General features: G+C 37.7%; 1 protein-coding gene and 1 long non-coding RNA gene across 5 annotated transcripts; one reads left to right on the top strand and one right to left on the bottom strand.

Annotated features, from left to right (window-relative positions):
- Nucleotides 1-942: 942 nt before the first annotated feature.
- Nucleotides 943-16,201, top strand: LOC131785253 (zinc finger protein 596). Of its 2 annotated transcripts, none has more exons than XM_059102104.2 (4): nucleotides 943-1,017; nucleotides 9,941-10,179; nucleotides 12,477-12,615; nucleotides 14,380-16,201. In XM_059102104.2, exons 2-4 carry the CDS (start codon nucleotides 9,958-9,960, stop codon nucleotides 14,988-14,990), a joined length of 972 nt encoding a protein of 323 aa, XP_058958087.1. In that variant the 5' UTR covers nucleotides 943-1,017; nucleotides 9,941-9,957; the 3' UTR covers nucleotides 14,991-16,201. The 2 variants fall into 2 exon arrangements, with proteins under 2 accessions (XP_058958087.1, XP_058958089.1); XM_059102106.2 differs by lacking the exon at nucleotides 943-1,017 and adding an exon at nucleotides 8,850-8,951.
- LOC136280145 (uncharacterized) lies at nucleotides 14,842-18,613 on the bottom strand. 3 transcript variants are annotated; one of them, XR_010717142.1, is made up of 5 exons: nucleotides 18,439-18,613; nucleotides 17,232-18,024; nucleotides 16,565-16,786; nucleotides 15,163-15,191; nucleotides 14,842-14,978 (listed from the first exon to the last, which is right to left on the bottom strand). It is a non-coding gene; the product is annotated as an uncharacterized lncRNA (long non-coding RNA). The 3 variants fall into 3 exon arrangements; XR_010717141.1 differs by lacking the exon at nucleotides 18,439-18,613 and having other exon boundaries at nucleotides 16,485-16,786; nucleotides 17,232-18,125; XR_010717140.1 differs by lacking the exon at nucleotides 18,439-18,613 and having other exon boundaries at nucleotides 17,232-18,125.
- Nucleotides 18,614-20,099: the final 1,486 nt, after the last annotated feature.

Genomic DNA, 20,099 nt, shown 5'->3' with positions numbered 1-20,099 from the left:
GATGAAAGCCCATAGAAGAATTAGGAAGGGAAGCCACGGGTTCCGGGTCGCCCAAAATCTTACGATATACGCTGCAACGTAGCTCTGCTGAGAATAAGTGCAAAGGCTTTTTGCCGCCAATGTGCGTGATGAAAGCCCACAAGAAGAATAAGAAGGAAAGCGCTGGGTTCCACGTCGCCCAAAATCTTAAGATTTACACTGCATTGTAGCTCTGCTGAGACTGAGTACGAGGACTTTTGCCGTCAATGCGCGTGATGAAAGCACACGAGAAGAATTAAAAAGGGAAGCGTGGGCTCCACGTCGCCCAAAAATTTTAAGATTTACTCTGCAAAGTAGCTCTGCTGAGACTGAGTACAAAGCTTTTTTGCCGCCAAAGCGCGTGATGAAAGCCCACAGCATTACATCAGAGGACAAATATCCAAAGTGTTTGTATCGCAAACTTCATTCGGCAAAATATACGCCATAAACGAACGCCGCGCAATTTACTCTAAAATCTAATATAACTCAAGGTAAAGGTCGATACAAGAGATACAAATGTCTAATTTTGCGCTCGTCAAGATTTAAAAATGATCCAGAACCAATTCAACAAAATAGAAAAATAATTAATTCATCGATAGCTATTGTCCTATTTTAATAACTGAAAATGTTTTAATTCAATGCCCCGTACACAAAGCACAGCATGAGAACTTTTCCGCCGATTGTGTGTAAAATTCAACATCATTAATTGCTAGCGTGTCGTTTTTTTTCTTTCCAAGCTGAGCTAAAAAATTGGTCCACAATTTGTAAACAGGTAGTTACTAAAACGTCTGGGGTTTCAAATACGTTTCCACTTGAAATATTAGAAAAAAAAAATAAAAGTTCCGGCAAACTCAATAACATGAACAAGTATGCATCAATACTACCCGACTAACGTTCCGACGACATTTCAAATCTATTCATTAGACGAGACAATATGCCTGGCGATCAGTCGAAATCAAGGTTATGGAAGGTGGTTGTCTTGTTTCATCGTTTTACGAGGTAGGAAACACTTGTGCAACGTAACTTAATTGTATGATAGAGTTTTGCCATTCTGGCACGAAAAAGATCGCATGAAACTCTTGCTTCTGAGCTCTTTCAATGCTCTTCAAGCAATAACAAGGGCTGTTATAGATCCTTACAAGTTTTGCGAAAATTACTGATGCTTATACAAGTGGAACGAAAACAGAGTTATAAATATAGTAAGAAATTATTAAGCAACGCACCTTTCCTTTATTCAAACTTAGGACAAATGCGGTAGTTTTCTAATCGTTACGATAAAAAAGCATTCCATTCAAAGCCCTGTACTTTACAAAGAAGTATTTTGTTCGGCGCTATCAGATCTCTCAATTACGTTTTCGGTCTTTTCTTTGCTGATACATGACCTCAGGTCCTACAGAAAATATTATACAATCAAATGTGTAGTTGTAAAACAAACGGATTTAGTTTGGCCCTAAAGGGTAACTGACAGTTCTTACTGTAATGCACGAACGTGCACTAGACTACAACACAGCAAAAAGGTTGAAATATGATTCCTTCCGTGAGAACAGTAGTTCTCTGAAGTCTACACTAAAAATTGTCTTTGCTCCAGTACAACAGAGCCACATAAATCGAAGTGAGGATTAAAATTTGAGTTAAGAGAAGCTGGCTTGAGCCACCAGACTATTGAAATGGACTGAAATGTTTGCAGAATTGGGAGAGAGCTGTTTGTGAAACATCTGCATGATGCAAAAGATAACCCCATAGCGTCTGTAAGGACCAGAGAATAAGGGCGTTGGATTTGTAACCTTGAGATTATTGGTTCAACCTTTTTCTTCACCCAGCCTCAAGCCTACGTTTGTTTCGTAGCACTCCTTCATTTATGTCCCACGTTTTGCCTTGCAACTGATTTGTCCAACAACTGTTGGAATTTGCAAAAGTCCTAAGAGGTGTTTATTAACATCGACACTTAAATAGAGTTTTATAATTCATTTAAAACCCGAGACTACAAAACCATGCAGCTTTTGACATTCATTACAGGTATGGGTGACAAGGAAGCTCATCAGTACCTCATAATTGAAATTTTCACCTCAATTGGCTTCGTTTCTTAGTTCCGACTTCAATTCTTCCTGTACACTTTGTAACCAAATTACTGGTTTGCCTTCCACTAATGTGGATTTGTAAAAATGTTCTGAGTTAGCAAAGTGTTGCTTCAAAAACATTGGCCAACACTATAAAACCTATCACAGGTTTCACTTTCGATACGATGAGATCGAGAAGGCACTTCATCAACAATACACAATCACATTTCTCATTTTCCAAAGGTTCTGAGCCTTTATTTTGAAAAAGCCTTGGTCTCTAGATCACTTTGTAAGTTTGCTACCAGCTGAAGCACCTTATTTTCATTGAAGCTAATCCTTGTTCTGCAGTCATTGCTTTGTTGAACACCATTTAAAATTGTTTTCTCCAGAGAATCGCTTGCGTAAAATTAAATTGTGAGGTTTCTGTCGTCCATTTCATTCAATTAAACCTTGGTTTTCTAACATATATTGCTGGTGTGAATAGGGCACTAAACTTAAAGAAGCTATACAAACATTGTCTGCAAACTGAAAGTCAAACTAAAATATAAAGTCATTTTTGTCAATTTATAATGTTGCTCAAGTTTATTTTGCTCTAGGTAGTTGGTGTTTGCTAAGTAAGCATTCTTATCCACTAAGTTATTTTAACTCCTGGATTGCTGTTATGGCTGACATAGGGCATCTGGTGCACACCCGAAAAACTACTAGAAGTGCTCAACATTCGTTGCTTTGTTTCCCGACCATTTGAAAAAAAAATAGAACACAAACAAATGTCGGTAAAATGGAAAGGATGTTTTCCAAGGCGGATATAAGGAAGTAGTTAATCCAGTCGTGTCTGGTTAGAGTTATATCGAAGTTACCCCGTGCAAGCGTGGGAAACTTAGAGCATGTGAGAAAAATTGGCCATGTGCCATCGTGCAGCTGATTTTACGACAGGATGGCTAAACTTTCAAGAAAAAAACGTGGACCTGAAGGAGCCAGGAATGAACTCAGGCATTAATTTCCTTTTGTAAGCTTGGACTCATAATTGAGGACTTTGATATCCTTTTTTCATATCTCAGTATTCCATATCTTGCAAGTACTTTATCAAACTAAATTTACTCACCTTGTTGGGTATTTTTAGATATATTCAATTAATTAATTAATCTTTATTTTCAATATCTAGTTATATCATTTATTTGGGACAGTTGAGGCTAATATTATTGTGGGGCTGAGGTTCGATCAAAAACATGTTTTAACCCAGTTCCTGGTTTCTCATTAGAAATGTTTACGTTCTGTGATATTGCTGAATTTATCTATATCTTGCCAATTTAGATTGACATATTTTGTTTTGCGTTTAGACGCAGAAGACCAAATAGTGACTTAATACTAAGTTCACAAAACGCCTCGCACAGCAGACCCTAGAGGTCAAATTACATTGCTCTCCTAGAGAACAAGGCAGTACGTCATATATACACAATAATGTTTACATGGTCCCGCGTTTTCATCTGGAACAACAAATTCACTCTTTTCACTTTTTGAGGTATTTTTTGGGTCAACATTATACTTCATCCAAAAAAAAAAAAAAAAAGAAAAAACAATGTCCGCCATGACACAAATGAGAGCGCATAGGCGGATAATTCCACCTAAACTTCCAATCAGCGCGCGGAAACAGAGTCGAACCTAGGGCCGCTCTTTCAATGACGCACTATGATAAAGGGTGTGGCACACAAGGCAAGAGGCCTCTGCGAAAAAGTATTGTGTGTATTGATCATCCAACACAAGTTGTTTAAACGTTTCCTCACAGCAGCCATGCACACGAAATTCGAACCAGTTTGAAGCACTCAAACATGTTTCTGAGACAAAGATTTTGGCTAAATTCACCACCAACGACGAAATTTGCCCGCACCGCGTAGCACCGATTCGTCATCCGCACCGAACTCTTTTTATATCCAACATTCATCATTATCATTAGCCTCTTGAAAATGAAATTGAGACGCGCATTTTAGCTCGGTATGCCATAGATGAATGATGAAAAATGTCTGACTTAAAAGAATTTCGTTACCTCCGACCAAACGCCCGATTGGATTTTTTTTTGTGGCACATGGATGTAAGAATCAGCGGTGCAGTCGTGATAGAAGTGTTTTCCTTCCAACTCATTTCACCGACGCTATCGCATTATCTCAATTTATGGAAAGCTTAGTGAATATCCTGCTTCATAGTCCAGCTAAATTAACACTGTTAGTTTAGACAGCAATTTCAAGTTTTCACGGCTCTCCACTTTTTCAGTTATAATCGCTTTAGCCATCTAAAAGCCATCGCAAAAGATATTGCATTAACAATTGCTACATAATATGCGATGTCTAGACTGCACTTAACAAAACTCACATAAAGCTAAAAATGGATCACTATTCGTGAGCTTAATTTGCATTTTTCAAAACGGTTCGTGATAGTTTCCTAAGCGTTTCTGATACCAATATAGCATCTAGCAACATGTTCAGGTATATGACCTTATTTAAGCTCTGTAAATCCTACAGAAACAAACAAATGGTAACTTATCTAGTGGATACTCTCAATTCACGAGGCATAGATAATTGACATCAGTTCAAAATTCAAGAAAACAGCCATGCACATTTTGGTTGAAAAATCATTTTAAGTTACGTAATAGATACAAAATTAGATGCAAGGGGAGAGAAGGGGGAAGTGGTGGGAGGGGGTATTTGTCAGTTTCCAAGTTTACCAAACTGAAAGGACTAAAAGGAATTTTGGGCTTGGGATCAAGCAGCAATATTTACACTAGATATTTGTCAGGGACGAACATGCTAGAAGCGTTTAAGGCCAGCACCGTGGAAAATCTATCAAATGCTGCGAGGGAAAAGGAGTATGAGGTTTAACGAGAGCCAATAAAAGAAAGTGGTTGAGAATCATAAGGAAAGTGATTTCTGAACAGAATCTCTTCGCCAATGAAACGTGCATCGGTTGATTGATCACTTATCGGAAGACCATAAGAAAGCATTCCTCTTTTTACTCCGCCATATGTAAAATTATACTCAGTATGAATGGTCATAAAAAGTTAGTTTTCCATAAAAATTTTACTCTATTTATCTCAATCATGAACATTCTAGACTCGAACTCGGTGAAAATACAATATCATAATACCATGTACGCAATGTCAATACGAACTTCGCCCATTTGCACAATCACGAGCAAATAAGAGATTAAAGTCCCATAAAATCGACCGCAGTCATTTGCCGAAAAACTTGCTCTGATGAAAGTATAAAAGTGTTGCTGCATAAGCAAACTGAACGTAAAATTCTGGGACACAGAATCGAGGCCGAAAAAGGATCATTTATATGCCCCTTGTAATATTTCTCTTAAGTTACGGTCCAGTGACTTGAAGTGAAAAAAGACGTACGAGAATAAACCTCTCTTAGCAACATACCTAGTTTGACTACGGTGAACCACAATGGGAACAGATCTTGAACAGGGATAGTGTTAGGGCAACATGCTGCTTGCCAAGCCCTTAGTTTTTTAAATTTTTTTTTCATTTTCCAAAGCATCTGTTTGCCAGATGCTATTTAAGCGAGCAAAGACTGTACTTTCACAGGTAAAAACTGTAACATTTTCTTATTTAATTTCTTATTGCGATTTCGGGAAGGCCGGATTTCTTTCTTTGATTCCAAGAGTGGCTAATTTATTTTCTAAAGTTATTGGTTTAATTTTCAGAGTTATCTTGTTTTGTTGGTACAGTCGCCGGTCACTTGGCTAACACAACGATGCAAGACTACAATTAATTAAAACTTGCTGTGCTTTTTTTTTGTATGTTTGTGTGTTTCTTCGTAGACGCCATTTCACGTGAGAATTCTCAACGTGCAGTCAGCAAAGACGAAAATCAATTTAAGACTGGCATTGTTTGCTTTACGCAACCGAGGAAAGGAAATAACTAGCGGTAATTTTTTCTACTAAATCCCTCGATATTACGTCGATCTATAATGTAATCTGATTACAAAGCAAACAAAATTTTAAGAGAGTTGCGGGAAGATAAGAGTGGTTTGAAAGTGTAAGTGAGGCTAATTTCCTTGGCTTTTCGTGTCCTACTGTCCAATCAATAGCGCTTTCTTTAGCAGGATCTTTCACACAAAATGAAACGAAAAACATATTGTGTAAACTGTAAATTCAATTTGAGTTTGTGCACGTGCGCGACTTAACCCTAAATGATTACATGTGAATTGGCGAATAGCTAGTACATAATCGATAAGTCATTCGTTCTTTAAAAGAGTTCAGATTTGCGTTTCAAGTACATTTGTGTAAAACAGGTTTAGCTGTAATTAATTCTGAATAGCTGTAACCCTTTCTCTGGTAACTAATACACTGCCAGGAAAGTCTATTTTCCCATATTAAGTCTCAGCGGCCAAGTTCACTTATGCAGTAAAATTGAGTTAGCCTGTTTCATTTAATTTATAATCTTGGTCAGCCATGAATTTTTTATGATAGGGAAAAACGATTTGCTTGTAAAATAAAAATACTTATCGGCGCAATATACGCACCTCACAAAAGAGAATTCTCGTCCTTGTATAAACAAATTTGCACGCATTTGCAAACTTTCTATGGAAGACTGACCTTTATCACGGGCTAAAACCCCCTCCAGGAAAACTATGCAAAATTACTCTGAAACAGTGACCTTCTTGAAAAATACAAGAGCCAAGAAGTTCCGAAGAATTATATTCTTAAACAAGTCTGTTCCTTTTAATAAGCATTCATTCGCGACCGGAAAAAGCTAAGTGCTCTCTACATTATACTGTACTTTACAAAGCGATGTACTAACGAATTTAAAATGGGTACATTTCCAACAGCCTTGTGTCAAGTCACCATCTCATTAACTTATGTATTTCCTTTGAAATTAGCGGGCTTTTCCTATGAAAGCTTTACCCATTTGACCCCTAATATGCACTCACAGTTTTTAGTAATGCTTAATTGAAATTTCGGCTAGGAGCATTGTAAGATTTACAGGTTGCTTAGTCCAGTGTACCGCGGCTGCTTCTTTCTGAAATTAGCATACAGGCGACGAAACATTTCAGCCAATGAAGCAGTTATTGTCCAGGGGCGAACACTGCGAAAAGTAAAATAATGTTTGTTCATGATGAAATTATCTTTTATACAGGTTAAACACGAAAAATAGTTGTTATAAGTCACTTTAATTAGGCTTTTCTTTCGCATATGTATGGCATCTGTCCTTTTCCCAGGGCCCATAAAATCGTCTTTAGTTCAAATCCCCTAAGAACAAGTTCGTGTTTCCTCGACCTTGCAATCGATACGACTTTAAAATGGTCGAGGGCAAGGGCACCCAATCATAACTCCTGAAATTTTTTCCTTTTACTCTGCGACCAAACACCACCTAAATTTCTCTCCTTATGTGTCGAAATCACAATATCTTAATTTTGACTTCCGCACAACAATAGCAATTTGGCTGATGTTTTGTTACTGTGGCGTACTTCAACCATCCTAAATGAGAAAAAACTGCTTCTACAGATGCGTTTCATTTTTTCTTTACAATCACTTTTTTTAACTTGTTTGATCTAAGTCAACCTTGCGCCATTTGGCCGGTTTAAACAGACCAAAGGCTTTGCGTAGCGCCTCAAACAGAGAAACACATTTGTTATTCTATTTTCAACCTTGCATTTTCCCCTCCGAGCGGGAGACATAGAGCTGTAAACTTTGACGAGTATTAAATTTGCAGGTATTGTGAGCTGTGGGCGGGAAAGGGTATTTATTACACGGGGGCAGTCAAAAGAAAGAAACAAAATAACTCACAAGTTTGGGTTATACTTATAAAAATGTAATTTAAACCTTGTATTCAAAATTTCTTCAACTTGCTCGCGTAAATATACTTTCAGTGAGGAGCGACTTCACCTCTCGTTCAGAGTCTGATGTAATAATAACAAACCATTTACTGAAAAATGGATACGTTGGCAAGATTCAAACACCTTTGTTCCACACTTGACGCACTGTTTACAAAATAAAATTTTATCAGGAGTAACGGCATAGTAAATTGATATCTAACCTGTAATTTTTCAATAGTTAAAAATAAATCAGTTGCAGTCACAGTTTTGAAGAGAGAAAATTTTGTTTAACAAGCAAAATTGGAGCCATAATAATTCTTTCACCTTTCAAGTGGAAAAAAGATAAAGAAACTTGAAATGGTCGAAAAATACAAATGTGCCATTGTTCAAATTTTGTACATTATCCATTTTCAACCCAAGTTTGTCGCCGACGACTACAGAATGATAATTTTTCTCTGTTGAGCCCAGCTTCCGAGGGATTTCAAGGAGATTTTAAGAAAAAAAGAAAACTTTTCACCTTCTATTATGAGACTACAAATAAGTCATCAAGGAAAATTAAACAATATTGAAGAAAGTTTCTATAACTTTTGTCAATGTGCAGCTAAGCAACACCTGTGTCGACAACTTTTCTCTCATGGTGAAAATGGCTGTCGGATCGGACGGAAGTGAGGTCTTCAAACAGTGATACACAAACAGAGCGCCCGGCCATAATGAAATCAACATAATTTATATCCAATTGACAAGCTTAACTTTGTGTCAGATGCTTAAACTCTAAGGGTCGAGAAACGAATTAGCTGAGCGTATCACCGGCAATCAATTATTAATCGCTCGTAGAACAATTGAGTAATTTATTTCTAAATCGATCACAGCCCTGTGACGCTAGAATCACGTAAATAATAGGGCTACAGCTGTGGCAATTTTGGTTTCCATTTTTGTGTTCATTCGGTGTGTAATGGGTTTTAAGAGATCTTAACTTCTAGCTTGGAAACAGAAAACGACCAACACCGGTGTAAAAAGTTCCATTGAGTTTACGTTCGGTGCAGTGAAAATATCATACCAGGTACTTTTTTTTTGCTTTTTGGCTGTTTGTTTTTTCCTCGCCTAGTTTTCTTTTAGTTTATTTGTTGCGTTTTCAAGCATCAGTACAAGAATTTTGATTTTTATCTCGCTTTATCTCGTCGCAATGGTTCCTCTTTTAGAGGTGTCAAGTTACTTTTATCTTTTGCTAACCTATTGCTGCTGTCTCGAGTTCTAAATTCTTAAAACGGTAGTGAAACTTGCCCTTTTATGAAATTTGAAAAAAATTCTTAGCACGATTACTTTCAGAGTCCCAATCTTTTCAATGGGTTTTTTTTCTTTTTTCGAAGACGAAAAAACTTGTCTTGGTTTCTTTCCTATTAACAACCATCGCTGTACACAAAATTGTACCCAGAATATTCATTTATCATTAGAACGGCCTGTTTCGGATACCTTGTTTGCAATAGCCGTATCAAAACAGCACAGAAACTCTATCACAACTTTCCTGTTGTTTACTCAACTAAACCGGCTCGTGTGAGTCAACTTTTGGAAGAGGAATCATTCGCTCTGGTTGACTACTATTAGAAGAAAAAATTATTCCCTGAACTCGTCTACAACAAACCTTTTAACGACGCAAAATGTTTTCCCAAAGCAATTTTCTTCCGTGTCGTTTACACAAGCCATTTTGAAAGATTTTAATTTGCCATTTCGCTTTTAGCCGGCAACTAACTAATTGGGCCATCTTGTCGCTTTCACCCTGAATTCATGATTAAACATTGTGGCATTAATTCTAAACGGTATTACAGCCAAAACGTGGTATCCGGTCATAAAATTGGCGTAATTTTCTGGTTTGGCTTTACATTTTCGCTCTATGAAAAGTCCACGATGGGAAAAGAGCCTTAAATTGACTTCAGAGTTTGTCAAGCGATGACAGGACCACGAACTCTTTTTATGTTTCATCTTAACTTGACGGTAACTTGTCTCTCTTTCATTTTCCTCAACATTGTTCTTCGTTTGTGACTCATTTTACAGGGAAGTATCCAGATAGAATGTCGTATCAGTTCTCGCCAGCGACTCATGGCCTGCCGAGCCTTGCGCAATATCTACCCCCGGGCTGCAAATTTCTGAGCTGCCACGATGCACAAAACGTCCTAAGAAGTTGTTCGACGTGGAGACTTCCCAACGGAACTCTGGTTGCTCCGCTGGGCGGGGAGCTTTACCAAGTTGTGGAAGTTCCCGCTAACTGCGATGAGCGCTGCTCTTATCACGAGGTACGGTGTGGGTTTTTTTTGGTCATTTTACATGTTAGTTTCAAGAGTGCGGTAACGAATTGACACATTTCACGCGCAGAGCTCCACTTGAAAAGGCAACGAAGGCAAAACGGAAGACATTTCATGTTCAATACACGTAGTTTTACAATCTTTCTTCTGCTCATCTGGGGTTTAATTCGAAGCTAATCAAACATCTCGATCAAATTTCGTCGTCTCAGTTGGAAAATATGGAAGCGAGTTAAATTTTGATTGGGAGAAAATTGCTCTTTATGATTTCTTCCGCAACGGTAAATTTCCAACAAGCTAAATGCAATATTTTGTTATTTTCACAACCACGAGGGCGTAGCCTCGCAGCATGATGTTAAGCACTTTTTTGTTTCGTGCGGTTTCCTAAAGAACAACTTCTCTTGTCGATCTGAACTTGGTATTTAATAGTTCACCGTTAAAAATTCATAGAGCTGGTCAAAAATTTGTTTTCGTTTTCGACAAAAGCCTCTAAAAATTCATGTTCAACATAAAACATAACTTAAACACTTGAAGTAAAAATTCCGTGTGCAAAGATTTGATGTTATTCTCCCTCAAGCGAATGTAACGCATTTCCATCGCCAAGAGAAATATTTTATTATAAAAGGCAAGGAATAATGCTAATTTCTGCTTACAAAATTACTTTTTAAAATACTTTTAAAAAGAAATCGACGCGGTGAAATAAAATATTGAATTACTCTTCCCCAAAACAGAAACCCTGTTGTTTTTGAACTGGCACCTGTTTCAGTCGATTTAACTACAAAATGTTTCTCCCACAACGGACTTTGAACGGCAAATAATATTACAGTTTCTTCAAATTTCCAGCTTACTTGAGGGACATAAAATAGCGATGTGATATTATTAGGAATTAAGCGAACCGTCTTAGAAACTTAGCCCTTGGGTCAGAAATAATGAGAACTTAATTTCCACGACCAGTAATTAAAACTTAACTTTCGCCAAGCCAACATAAACAGAATTAAAATTCTGATAGGCAAAGACAATGACAGTTTGTTCGTCTGAAAGGAAACACAATTTTAAGATTAGAATTTAAATATGTAGTCTCGACTGTTTATAAAATTGTAGTAACGCCTCGAAAGAGCTTCTTAACGACTGCCTCAGAGAATGCAAAAACAAACTTAAACCCAAAAATAAACGTCAAAATTATTCTCTTAGCGCTGAGTAAAACATGTGAAAAAGAAAAAAAAGAGAAAAAAAATTTTCGCTAATTTGAATCTTGAAGGATATCGACAGTTTCCGTTTACAAGTGGATCGATTGACAAAACCCGACGACACGTACATAACACATAAAAATAATTAAATTTGTTCAATATAATATCGACAAATAAGACAAGGATTTCTTGCAGCTGCACGGATTCGCACACTCGTTTTCTTTTCATCTTTTTCTCTCTCTTTATTTATGTTATCCGCTCCACACGTAGAAAACAAAACTTTTTAGCCCTGAATAGGAGTCCAGTATGGTTCGATATGGCTTTTCACAAAAGGCGCAATTTTCCGTGAAATTAAATTATCGCTACAAAACAATTGGACAAGTATAAAAGTGTGAGAATGTCTTTGTGCAGTTTTTCTCAAGGAAATTAACAAAGTGTTCCTATGATGAAAAGTGCATTTTTACGTACTACGAATAATTTTCCAGATTAGTCTTTCCCTTTCTTTAGATGAAGCATAAAATATTGTTTATGTTAGGCTGCTTTTCCAGAAAAAAAGTGACTTAGAAACGATCGAGGGAAAATAATAACCAAGTAATAAAAATTATACTGAATAATAAAGACAGAAATAAAATATTTAAAATAAAATATCCAAAAAAATTCCAATTCTATCTCGTCTGAGTTATTTTGATAAACGATACACTGAGAAAACACTTGGAACAGCGTTTCAATTATAAAAGAGTGTTTTTGATATTCAGTGCGCATTCACACAAACTTTGAGGTGGACTTTTAAGGAATGAAGGGGTAAGTTTCTAAAGAAACTGTGGTGCTGCGTCGGTGGGAGAGTATAGCAGGGTAAGTTAGTGTTAACAACTGGGCTGAAAACGTAAATTGGCCACCGTAAAGGGTAAAAAAAATGACGTTTCGAGCGTTAGCCCTTCGTCAGAGCGATGGGACTTTTAAAGGCCTTAGTCTGCGGCGCTGATACCATCGATACACCATTTTAAAAAGACTCAGTCAACATGAACAGGTAAACGATATTTTCTCTAAAAATATATATATGTTAAAACTAACATGTTTTTTTAATATTTTTTTTTCTTCCTCTAGCCCCGAGGGACATCGGCTTTGTTGTCTGAAAATTCGCCACTGCTTCGTAATGAATGGTTCCGTTTTCGACACTTGTCTGAACACGAAAGCTCCTCCTGTTACTCCGACGGGCTCAAGAGGTTGCCTCTTTTTTACACAGGTAAGATGCTTTGATTTTCTATCTTCATATCTACCCTTTCCACAAGAAAGCTATCGTTAAAAAAAAGGAAAAAAATCCAGCACATACAACTAGAAAGTCTTAAAATAGTGCTATTTTCGTCAAAAGACAAAACACGTTTTTATATTAGCTGGTTTCAACGATACGACAAGCTTACAAATGATAACTTCTAGCCAAATTCTTTGAATTTCATATCTCATTTCTTTTGCAATATAGCACAAAAGTTGAAATGGCAAGTCTCTTCTGGATGCGACTCGTATCACTTTAAGGACACAATTGCTTCGATATCTCAGTGATTTACAGATACACCATGATTTTCTAGTAATTTCTTCATATTGACAACGGAAGGAATCGTCTTTGACTCCTTCCTTTCAGTCCCTTCATTTTGGTTTCAATATATCAAGGAACTTTAAATTATACATAGTTCAAACCAGTAGTGCTCTCTCTTTTTTCATCGATCACAATTATCTTCTGTCGAACTTGGTCATTTGAAATCGTTATTGAAAAGTTGAAGTTTTGTTGAAGTAAATTTTCTATCTGAAGTGAAGTTTGAAGTTTTACAGAGAATTAAAACGATGCTGTCATATGGATCAGTAAATATTGCGATCATTTATGAGTATTTTCAGATTTTTCCTTCAACTTCGCATTTTGATTTATAACAAGGAACATTCGAAAAGCTTAAGTCAAAATTAAACCTTCTAGTGCCTTCATAAAGCTTTCAAATATTTTGCCACTTTTAGCTTGCTTTTTTCATGCAGGAAATGACCATTTTGTGAGATAAAATTCTTCTAAAAATGCGTCAGCAATTCTCAAAACTGGCTATAACTAACCGCTAATTTATAATTAGGGATGAATTTTGGAACAGTGGAGTAGCTTTAGAAAAATCCTATACCATACACGTTTGGCAAAACACTAGGATAATATTCAGACCGTAGGTTTTGTCGTTTGTAAATGCTTGTAAATGTTCATGTCTTGTGTTTGCCTTTGCATACCTCGTATCAAAGTTTTGATTAGAGACCGGTTGTTGACAGAGCGTTAATTTCCCCGTAAACACGTTTTTTCCAAAATCGATACACACGCAAGCAAATTCTCACACCGCGCGAAAATGAGAACTTCTGAAACATTCGCTGAGAAACTGCTATTTTTTATTTCACACACAAATGCAAAGACGGCTTTCTTTTCTTAATTTAAAATCTACACACGCCGGTCTTTGTTTTCAACTAAAGAACCAGGTGTCAGATAGAAAAGAAACGCAAACAACTTTACCGATGATCTGTATGTTTTCTACAACAAATTAATTTCACCACGACTTTTAAAAATACCAAGAGAGACTTCAAGTGCAAAAACGGACTAAATAGTTGGTTTCAAAGTTTCTTTTTGACGACTCGAAGTTAGCTTATTAAATCAATATTTATCTCTCTTCGCTTGGGGAACACGGATTTCTCTCAACACAAAGCAATTAGTTGAATTTCAAAGCGGAAAGCAATGTCGTTAAAAATTGGATTCTTCCTGTAATTCCCATCAGGAAATTAATATCAAACATCGATTCCAACTGCAAATCACTGTCAATGACAAAATCATTAAATTTGAGTTAACGTTGATACAATACGTTTATTCATATGCCAAGCGAGAGATGATGTGCTCAAAATTTGTTTGTCAGAGTCCCGCCGCGAATTTTCATTGCGCTATTAATAGTACGAAGTTATCCCAGTGGCTCATTAAGACTTTTCTCTGCTCACCTTCCAGATGGCCGCCGCTGCAACTGTCAACTTTGCGCCACGACGATGTATCCCGACAGGCTTTACGAGCATCACCTGTCACAGATGAAACCGCATGACGTGGTGTGCGGACTCAGAGAGGAAAGATTTTCTCCTTTGGTAAACAAGCAGAGTAATGAATCCCCGGACAATCCAGCAGCCTACCCGTTTACCCTTGCGCTCCCGCAGTCTTCCACATCACTGACGTCGTCACAAGAGGAACAACGAAGACAGAAACAGAAGCGATTTCAGTGTATGCATTGCGAGAAATCTTTTGGAAAATCTTCACACCTGCGTGATCACATCAGAACTCACACCGGGGATCGCCCGTTTCGCTGTCAGTTTTGCAACAAAGCTTTCACCCAGTACTCGAACTTGCGCACGCACACGCGAATTCACACGGGCGAAAAGCCATTCAAGTGTCACCACTGTAACAAAAGCTTTACACAAGCTGTCACGCTAAGAAGTCACACAAGGACTCACACGGGTGACAGGCCTTATCACTGTAAGAGGTGCAGCAAATCGTTCGCCTGTTTTTCCGGTTTGAAAGGACATCACAGGGTTCATTCGGACACGGAGCAAGATGAACTGGAAATTTAATAAATTGCAAACGACTAAAAGAGAATCACAAAATTGTCAACATGACTTGTAAACCACGCCTGATATACTAAGTATAAAAACAGAATTTTCGCCAATAGCCGTGTTCAACTTCATATCCATCCTGACCGAAAGGAAAAACTGCACAAGGAAAGTTTACTCCAAGATAACTTACCCGTTTAACAATCGGTCCGGTAGATCCTTCTGCAAATGACAATCGAAAATAAAAATTTACCTCTAAGAAAGCTTTTCATGAAAGATTGAAAAACCCAGTTTACAAAAGTGTGAAGGTCTTCAGTCAACGCACTGAGCTTATATAATTGCAAAAAATAACCGTCTGGATAATGTTCATATTTACGTAATGTATGTTGACTATATAACAGTCACACAAATGCAGTACTTAATATAAAATCAAATTTTCCTGGGTGCGAAAACACCTGAATGACGACTATTTGATTCAGGATGCTTCTTTCGCTTTTTTTTATGAAATTCTCGATTAGAGTTACGTCACTGGCTTTCAACTTTTGGAGAGGGTCTATTACAATGGAGATTTTAAAGAGAATTGTGATCCAATTTCTTCCTATTTTCCACTGCCGTTTCTGCCGAGTCTGTACTGCACTTTTGAGCTCTAATTTTTGTGTTAAATGTGAGAGGTGTAGTTGAACAGATGTTAGAAATAATATTGTAAATACGACACTCTTCTTTCTGTATAAAATAACAAAGAATTGTATGAAGTCCTGTGTCTTGTTTTTGGTGTTTGGCCCAGCCTTGCGATGGAACGCCACAATAATAATTTCCTATCTCCTCCCCTCCTGGCGTAGGGTCGGGGGGGGGGGGGGAGGGAATAGGATATTTGTCGATGAGTCGACAAAACACTTCTAAGAACAGTAGGCACGGTAAAAATAAAAAAAAAACCAAATATTTGTACTGATTTACCTTGTACCCTGTATAATTTGCAGCAAGTTTTCCTGTTTTCGATTTATATTGTTATTTCACAAACAACAGCTGCTCCGAATGCAATCTTTACCCTCACCCGTGGAATAAATGCCCACGTAGCCAGAACTGATAAACTTGCGGCCAGGCCCTCATGCATTATAATATTAGGGAGTTTAAGAAAACCACGACGACAACGGCAACGGGAACGTCACTAAACAAAAGGTGTAATGATCAGAACAATAGCTGTGCACGTGCGTTATAAATTTTTGTTCATTTCTCAGCGTCCTGTGCAAAACAACAACGTGAAATGACCAAATTTTGCGTCGTCTAGAGAACGTGAACAACGACAGCTGATTTTTTAGATTTTTACTTCTAATTTAACGTTGTGTTCCATATTCAGTTTCGAGATAGTTTTGACCGTGAAAAACAAACAACTTTTGAGTATCGCGAGATCCGGAGGTAAAATGGAGATTCACTTTTTTTAACCGACGTTGTCCACGGCGTCGCCATCGTCGTCTATTACACTCCCTATTAGCGCTGTAGAACGCGCGTTTACTCTACCTGTAGGAAGATTTGGGACAAGTAAGGCAGAGGTTTGCCGGGGCTTTAGCCTCATTATCAGTACTACACCCCTTACGCACCTCTTGCCAGCTTCCGTTGCTCGGGGCTTTATACTTTTCCTGCGAGCGAAGAAACACTCGTGCTGAGGCACTAATAATGAGGAACTATTCGCAAGGTAAAACTGATTTGTTGAAGTGAACGTTCTCTTCCTGACTAGAGTTTTCGCACATAGCCAGAGCTTCATAGGACGCTTGTCTCACTGCGTTCATTGCAAGCTGTTGTATAAACAGTTCCCGCTTTTTCTGGGTAAAACAAATTTTGAGATGTATATCGTAATCCAGCACTGACGAAGAAGCAGCATTTACTAAGAAATTGGTGATAGGCTTTTACTTTTCCGAGCTGTCCATACTCATTGTTATTCTCATGCAAATACGACTAATTTCGAAAAAAATGTATTTTGAATTTTGAATTCATGTTAAAATGGGGATTTTGAGAAATCGGTTATAGCCTCTATCAATTCATTTAGGCCTATTCGACTTTGGAAGAAAATATGATACTTGGTTGCTTGCCATTTACCTAGTCACGCATTTGATTACGTGACAAGCTTTTAAAATTGTCTGCTATATTTTCAAATTCGCTCGTAAAACCTCGAGAAATCGTCACAACAATTATGTAATCTTATAAAAAGACTACAGAGATTGCTTAGATGCTAACTTGACACGAAATAACCTTGATTTGATATCTTACCTGATGCGTGAGCTAAATTCTTGAAAGGCTATACATGTTATAATATTTGCTCGCACAAAACAACAGTCATCAGGGGTCCATAACTTAGGTAATAGGCTCCTGAGACATCCATTACGTCCACCAAATAATCTTGGTCTCTAATTCTGCTGGCTCAGCTGGTCCACAAACATCTCACGTTTATTCTAGACACGATTTAACCCGCCAAGTCAACAAAGGTTACATTTTCGGGAGTTACTACATCACGGGCGACGAGCGGGGATAGAAAAAACGACCCAAATACGAGTGGTCAGCAGTGAAACAACTTTCATACTTCATATATAGACAGATCATTTGTAGTATCAGGAAACAATCGTGTTGTAAAGCCGAAGTGTAAACAGTTTACTTCGCTAAATAAAATGTTAAGCAATTCAAAAGTGTTGATTGTACATATATCTTTTACTGCTTTAATAAACAATGAAGGCATCGGTGGCATCCGAAAGGTACCAAGAAGAATTAAATGTACGTTTTGTAGTTGCAGAAAACAATCGTGTTGTAAAGCCGAAATGTTACCAAGTTACACTTCGCTACTTAAAAAATTAAGCAATTTTCCTCAAGCTTTAACTGGAACAATACTTTTAATGCTCTATTAACCAACGGAGGCATCGGGAAAGGCATTGGTGACACCGGGAAAGGCATCAAGAAGAATGATATTCACGTTATGTAACTTGTTGTGTGACGAAAAAAACGTATCTTGACTTGTTCAAAGCATTAATCACAGTTGGCTTCCTTTTCACTTGAATTTTGTATCCACAGCCTAAGATGAGAAATTTAAAATTTCTATCAGCTGAAGTTCTTTTACTGCATATTATATCTATTCAATCGCCCCCAATTCACGTGGAAAAAAGGCAAGTAGGAAAACACTGAGCTTAGAGAAACAGCCATGTTAAGGCTAATGTATTTACCATTCCTTAAATATTTACAATCAAGACCACTCGTTTAGGAGAGCTTTTCTCAAAAGATCCACACGCGCAAATAATGCTGTTTTCTGTTCGAAATGTTTTTCTTCCTATTCAATTGAACAACTGACTTAGCGTTTAAGCCGAGAAAAAAATCACAAAGTTTGAATTCTGGGATGTTGTCCACTGTTGGCTCTATCAAGTTACGATTCTGCACCATTGACGCTCGTGAAAATCTATCTTCCCCTCGAAATATCCAAAACAATAATTACCTTCAACAGAAAAGCCATTGAGATGTGCTTTCAAAAAGTCGATCTCTAAATCTCTTAACATTGTTGGCTTTTGGTCTTCATCCATGGCAAAATCTTCCAGGAAAAGCAAACTACAGTGCGAAAACCAAGTTCCTGCCAAATTTGATTGACATTTTTGACAACCGGAAATCATGATACTTTTTTTTCGTCACGCACGTCACGCAGCTAGCTACAAATCATATATATAATTATTCTTGGTGCCTTTCCAAATGCCACTGACTCCCTCTCCGAAGCTTCCATTGTTTATTAAAGCAGTAAAAGATATGAGTTCAATCAACACTTTTGAAAAATTGCTTAAACTGTGAAGTAAACTGTTAACATTTCGGCTTTACAACACGATTGTCTCTGAAACAACAAATTATATGTCTCTATATGAAGTATAAGAGCTGTTTCACCGCTGACCACTCATATTTGGGTCGTTTTTTCTATCCCCGCTCGTCGCCCGTGATGTAGTAACTCCCTACATTTTCAGTAACGCGTATAAGGTTTAGTAACCGCCCCTTACAGTCCTTTGTTTCCAGTCCTCTCGTTCTAATTGACTTGGCAGTCCTTCACAGTCCAATCACCGCAATGATTATCTGCCGTAAACTCTTTTTCTATTACTTTAAATAACAATGTTATTAAGCGGGTTTTTCACTTCTCTTATCTCGGTATAGTTTTTGATGACCGCCTTAGCTGGAACGAGCAAATAAAGCAGCTTATTTCGAAGGCGGGAAAACGCCTAGGAATGCTCGGCAGGCGCGCCTGCAGGCTTCGTAGAAGCCTCACTAGAGAGAGTGCAAATATAGTTTATTGTAGGCCAAACATGGCTTTGAAGCCCTCCAAAACCGGGCTGCTTCTGCAAAACCGAAATGTGCGCAGCAACCCGGCAATGGACGTTCTGAAATGGCCCACGCTGGAGGAGCGCCGTCGTAAAACTGTTTTTAAACCTCGTTAAGAAATGCCTGCAAGGTCAATGTCCCCAATATTTTCAAAAATATTTTAAACGTAATAATACAATTTACGCCCGCGCCACTAGACAAAGCAACCTTTTACATCCGCCTGCTGTGAGGACTGTGATCGCAAAATGATCTTTCTATTACTATGGGTGATGGTATTTCGTATTTCTTTACTTTTAAATTTTTTATTTGTACATTGTTTTCTATCTATATTACTATCAGTATCAGTGTAATGCATATGTATACCATAGTTTTAGTGCATTACTGTGCTCCGGGCTCCATTGATAACAGACAGCTTTTTGCATCTGAAGAGGCTACCCGAGCGGTATAAATCAATAAAAGTCCTTCTTCTTCTTCTTCTTCTTCTTCTTCTTCTTCTTCTTCTTCTTCTTCTTCGTCTTGTGGTATCTTGTGAAGTAAAACTCTTTTCTGCCGAGTCTATGCCCGATGCAATGATTTGTAAGATATGCAGTTCCACAGACAAACCAACTTGTAGACCCGCGATCACGAAACCCTCCTCAGGTCACAGTCCACTGTACTGAAAGTCAGTTATAGCTGGGATTATATTAAACATGGCAGAAGTTCAAAATGCAATTTTCATCATTGATACTCATTACGGTTATCATAAAAGCAGCAAGCTTTGACCCACTCAAATAAGAATATTCAAAATACTGAATGTATGGC

Source organism: Pocillopora verrucosa, chromosome 4, assembly GCF_036669915.1.
Source record: "Pocillopora verrucosa isolate sample1 chromosome 4, ASM3666991v2, whole genome shotgun sequence".
Classification (NCBI taxonomy): Eukaryota; Metazoa; Cnidaria; class Anthozoa; order Scleractinia; family Pocilloporidae; genus Pocillopora; species Pocillopora verrucosa.
The sequence above is the reverse complement of the archived record's forward strand: the minus strand, read 5'-3'. Positions and strand labels throughout refer to the sequence as shown.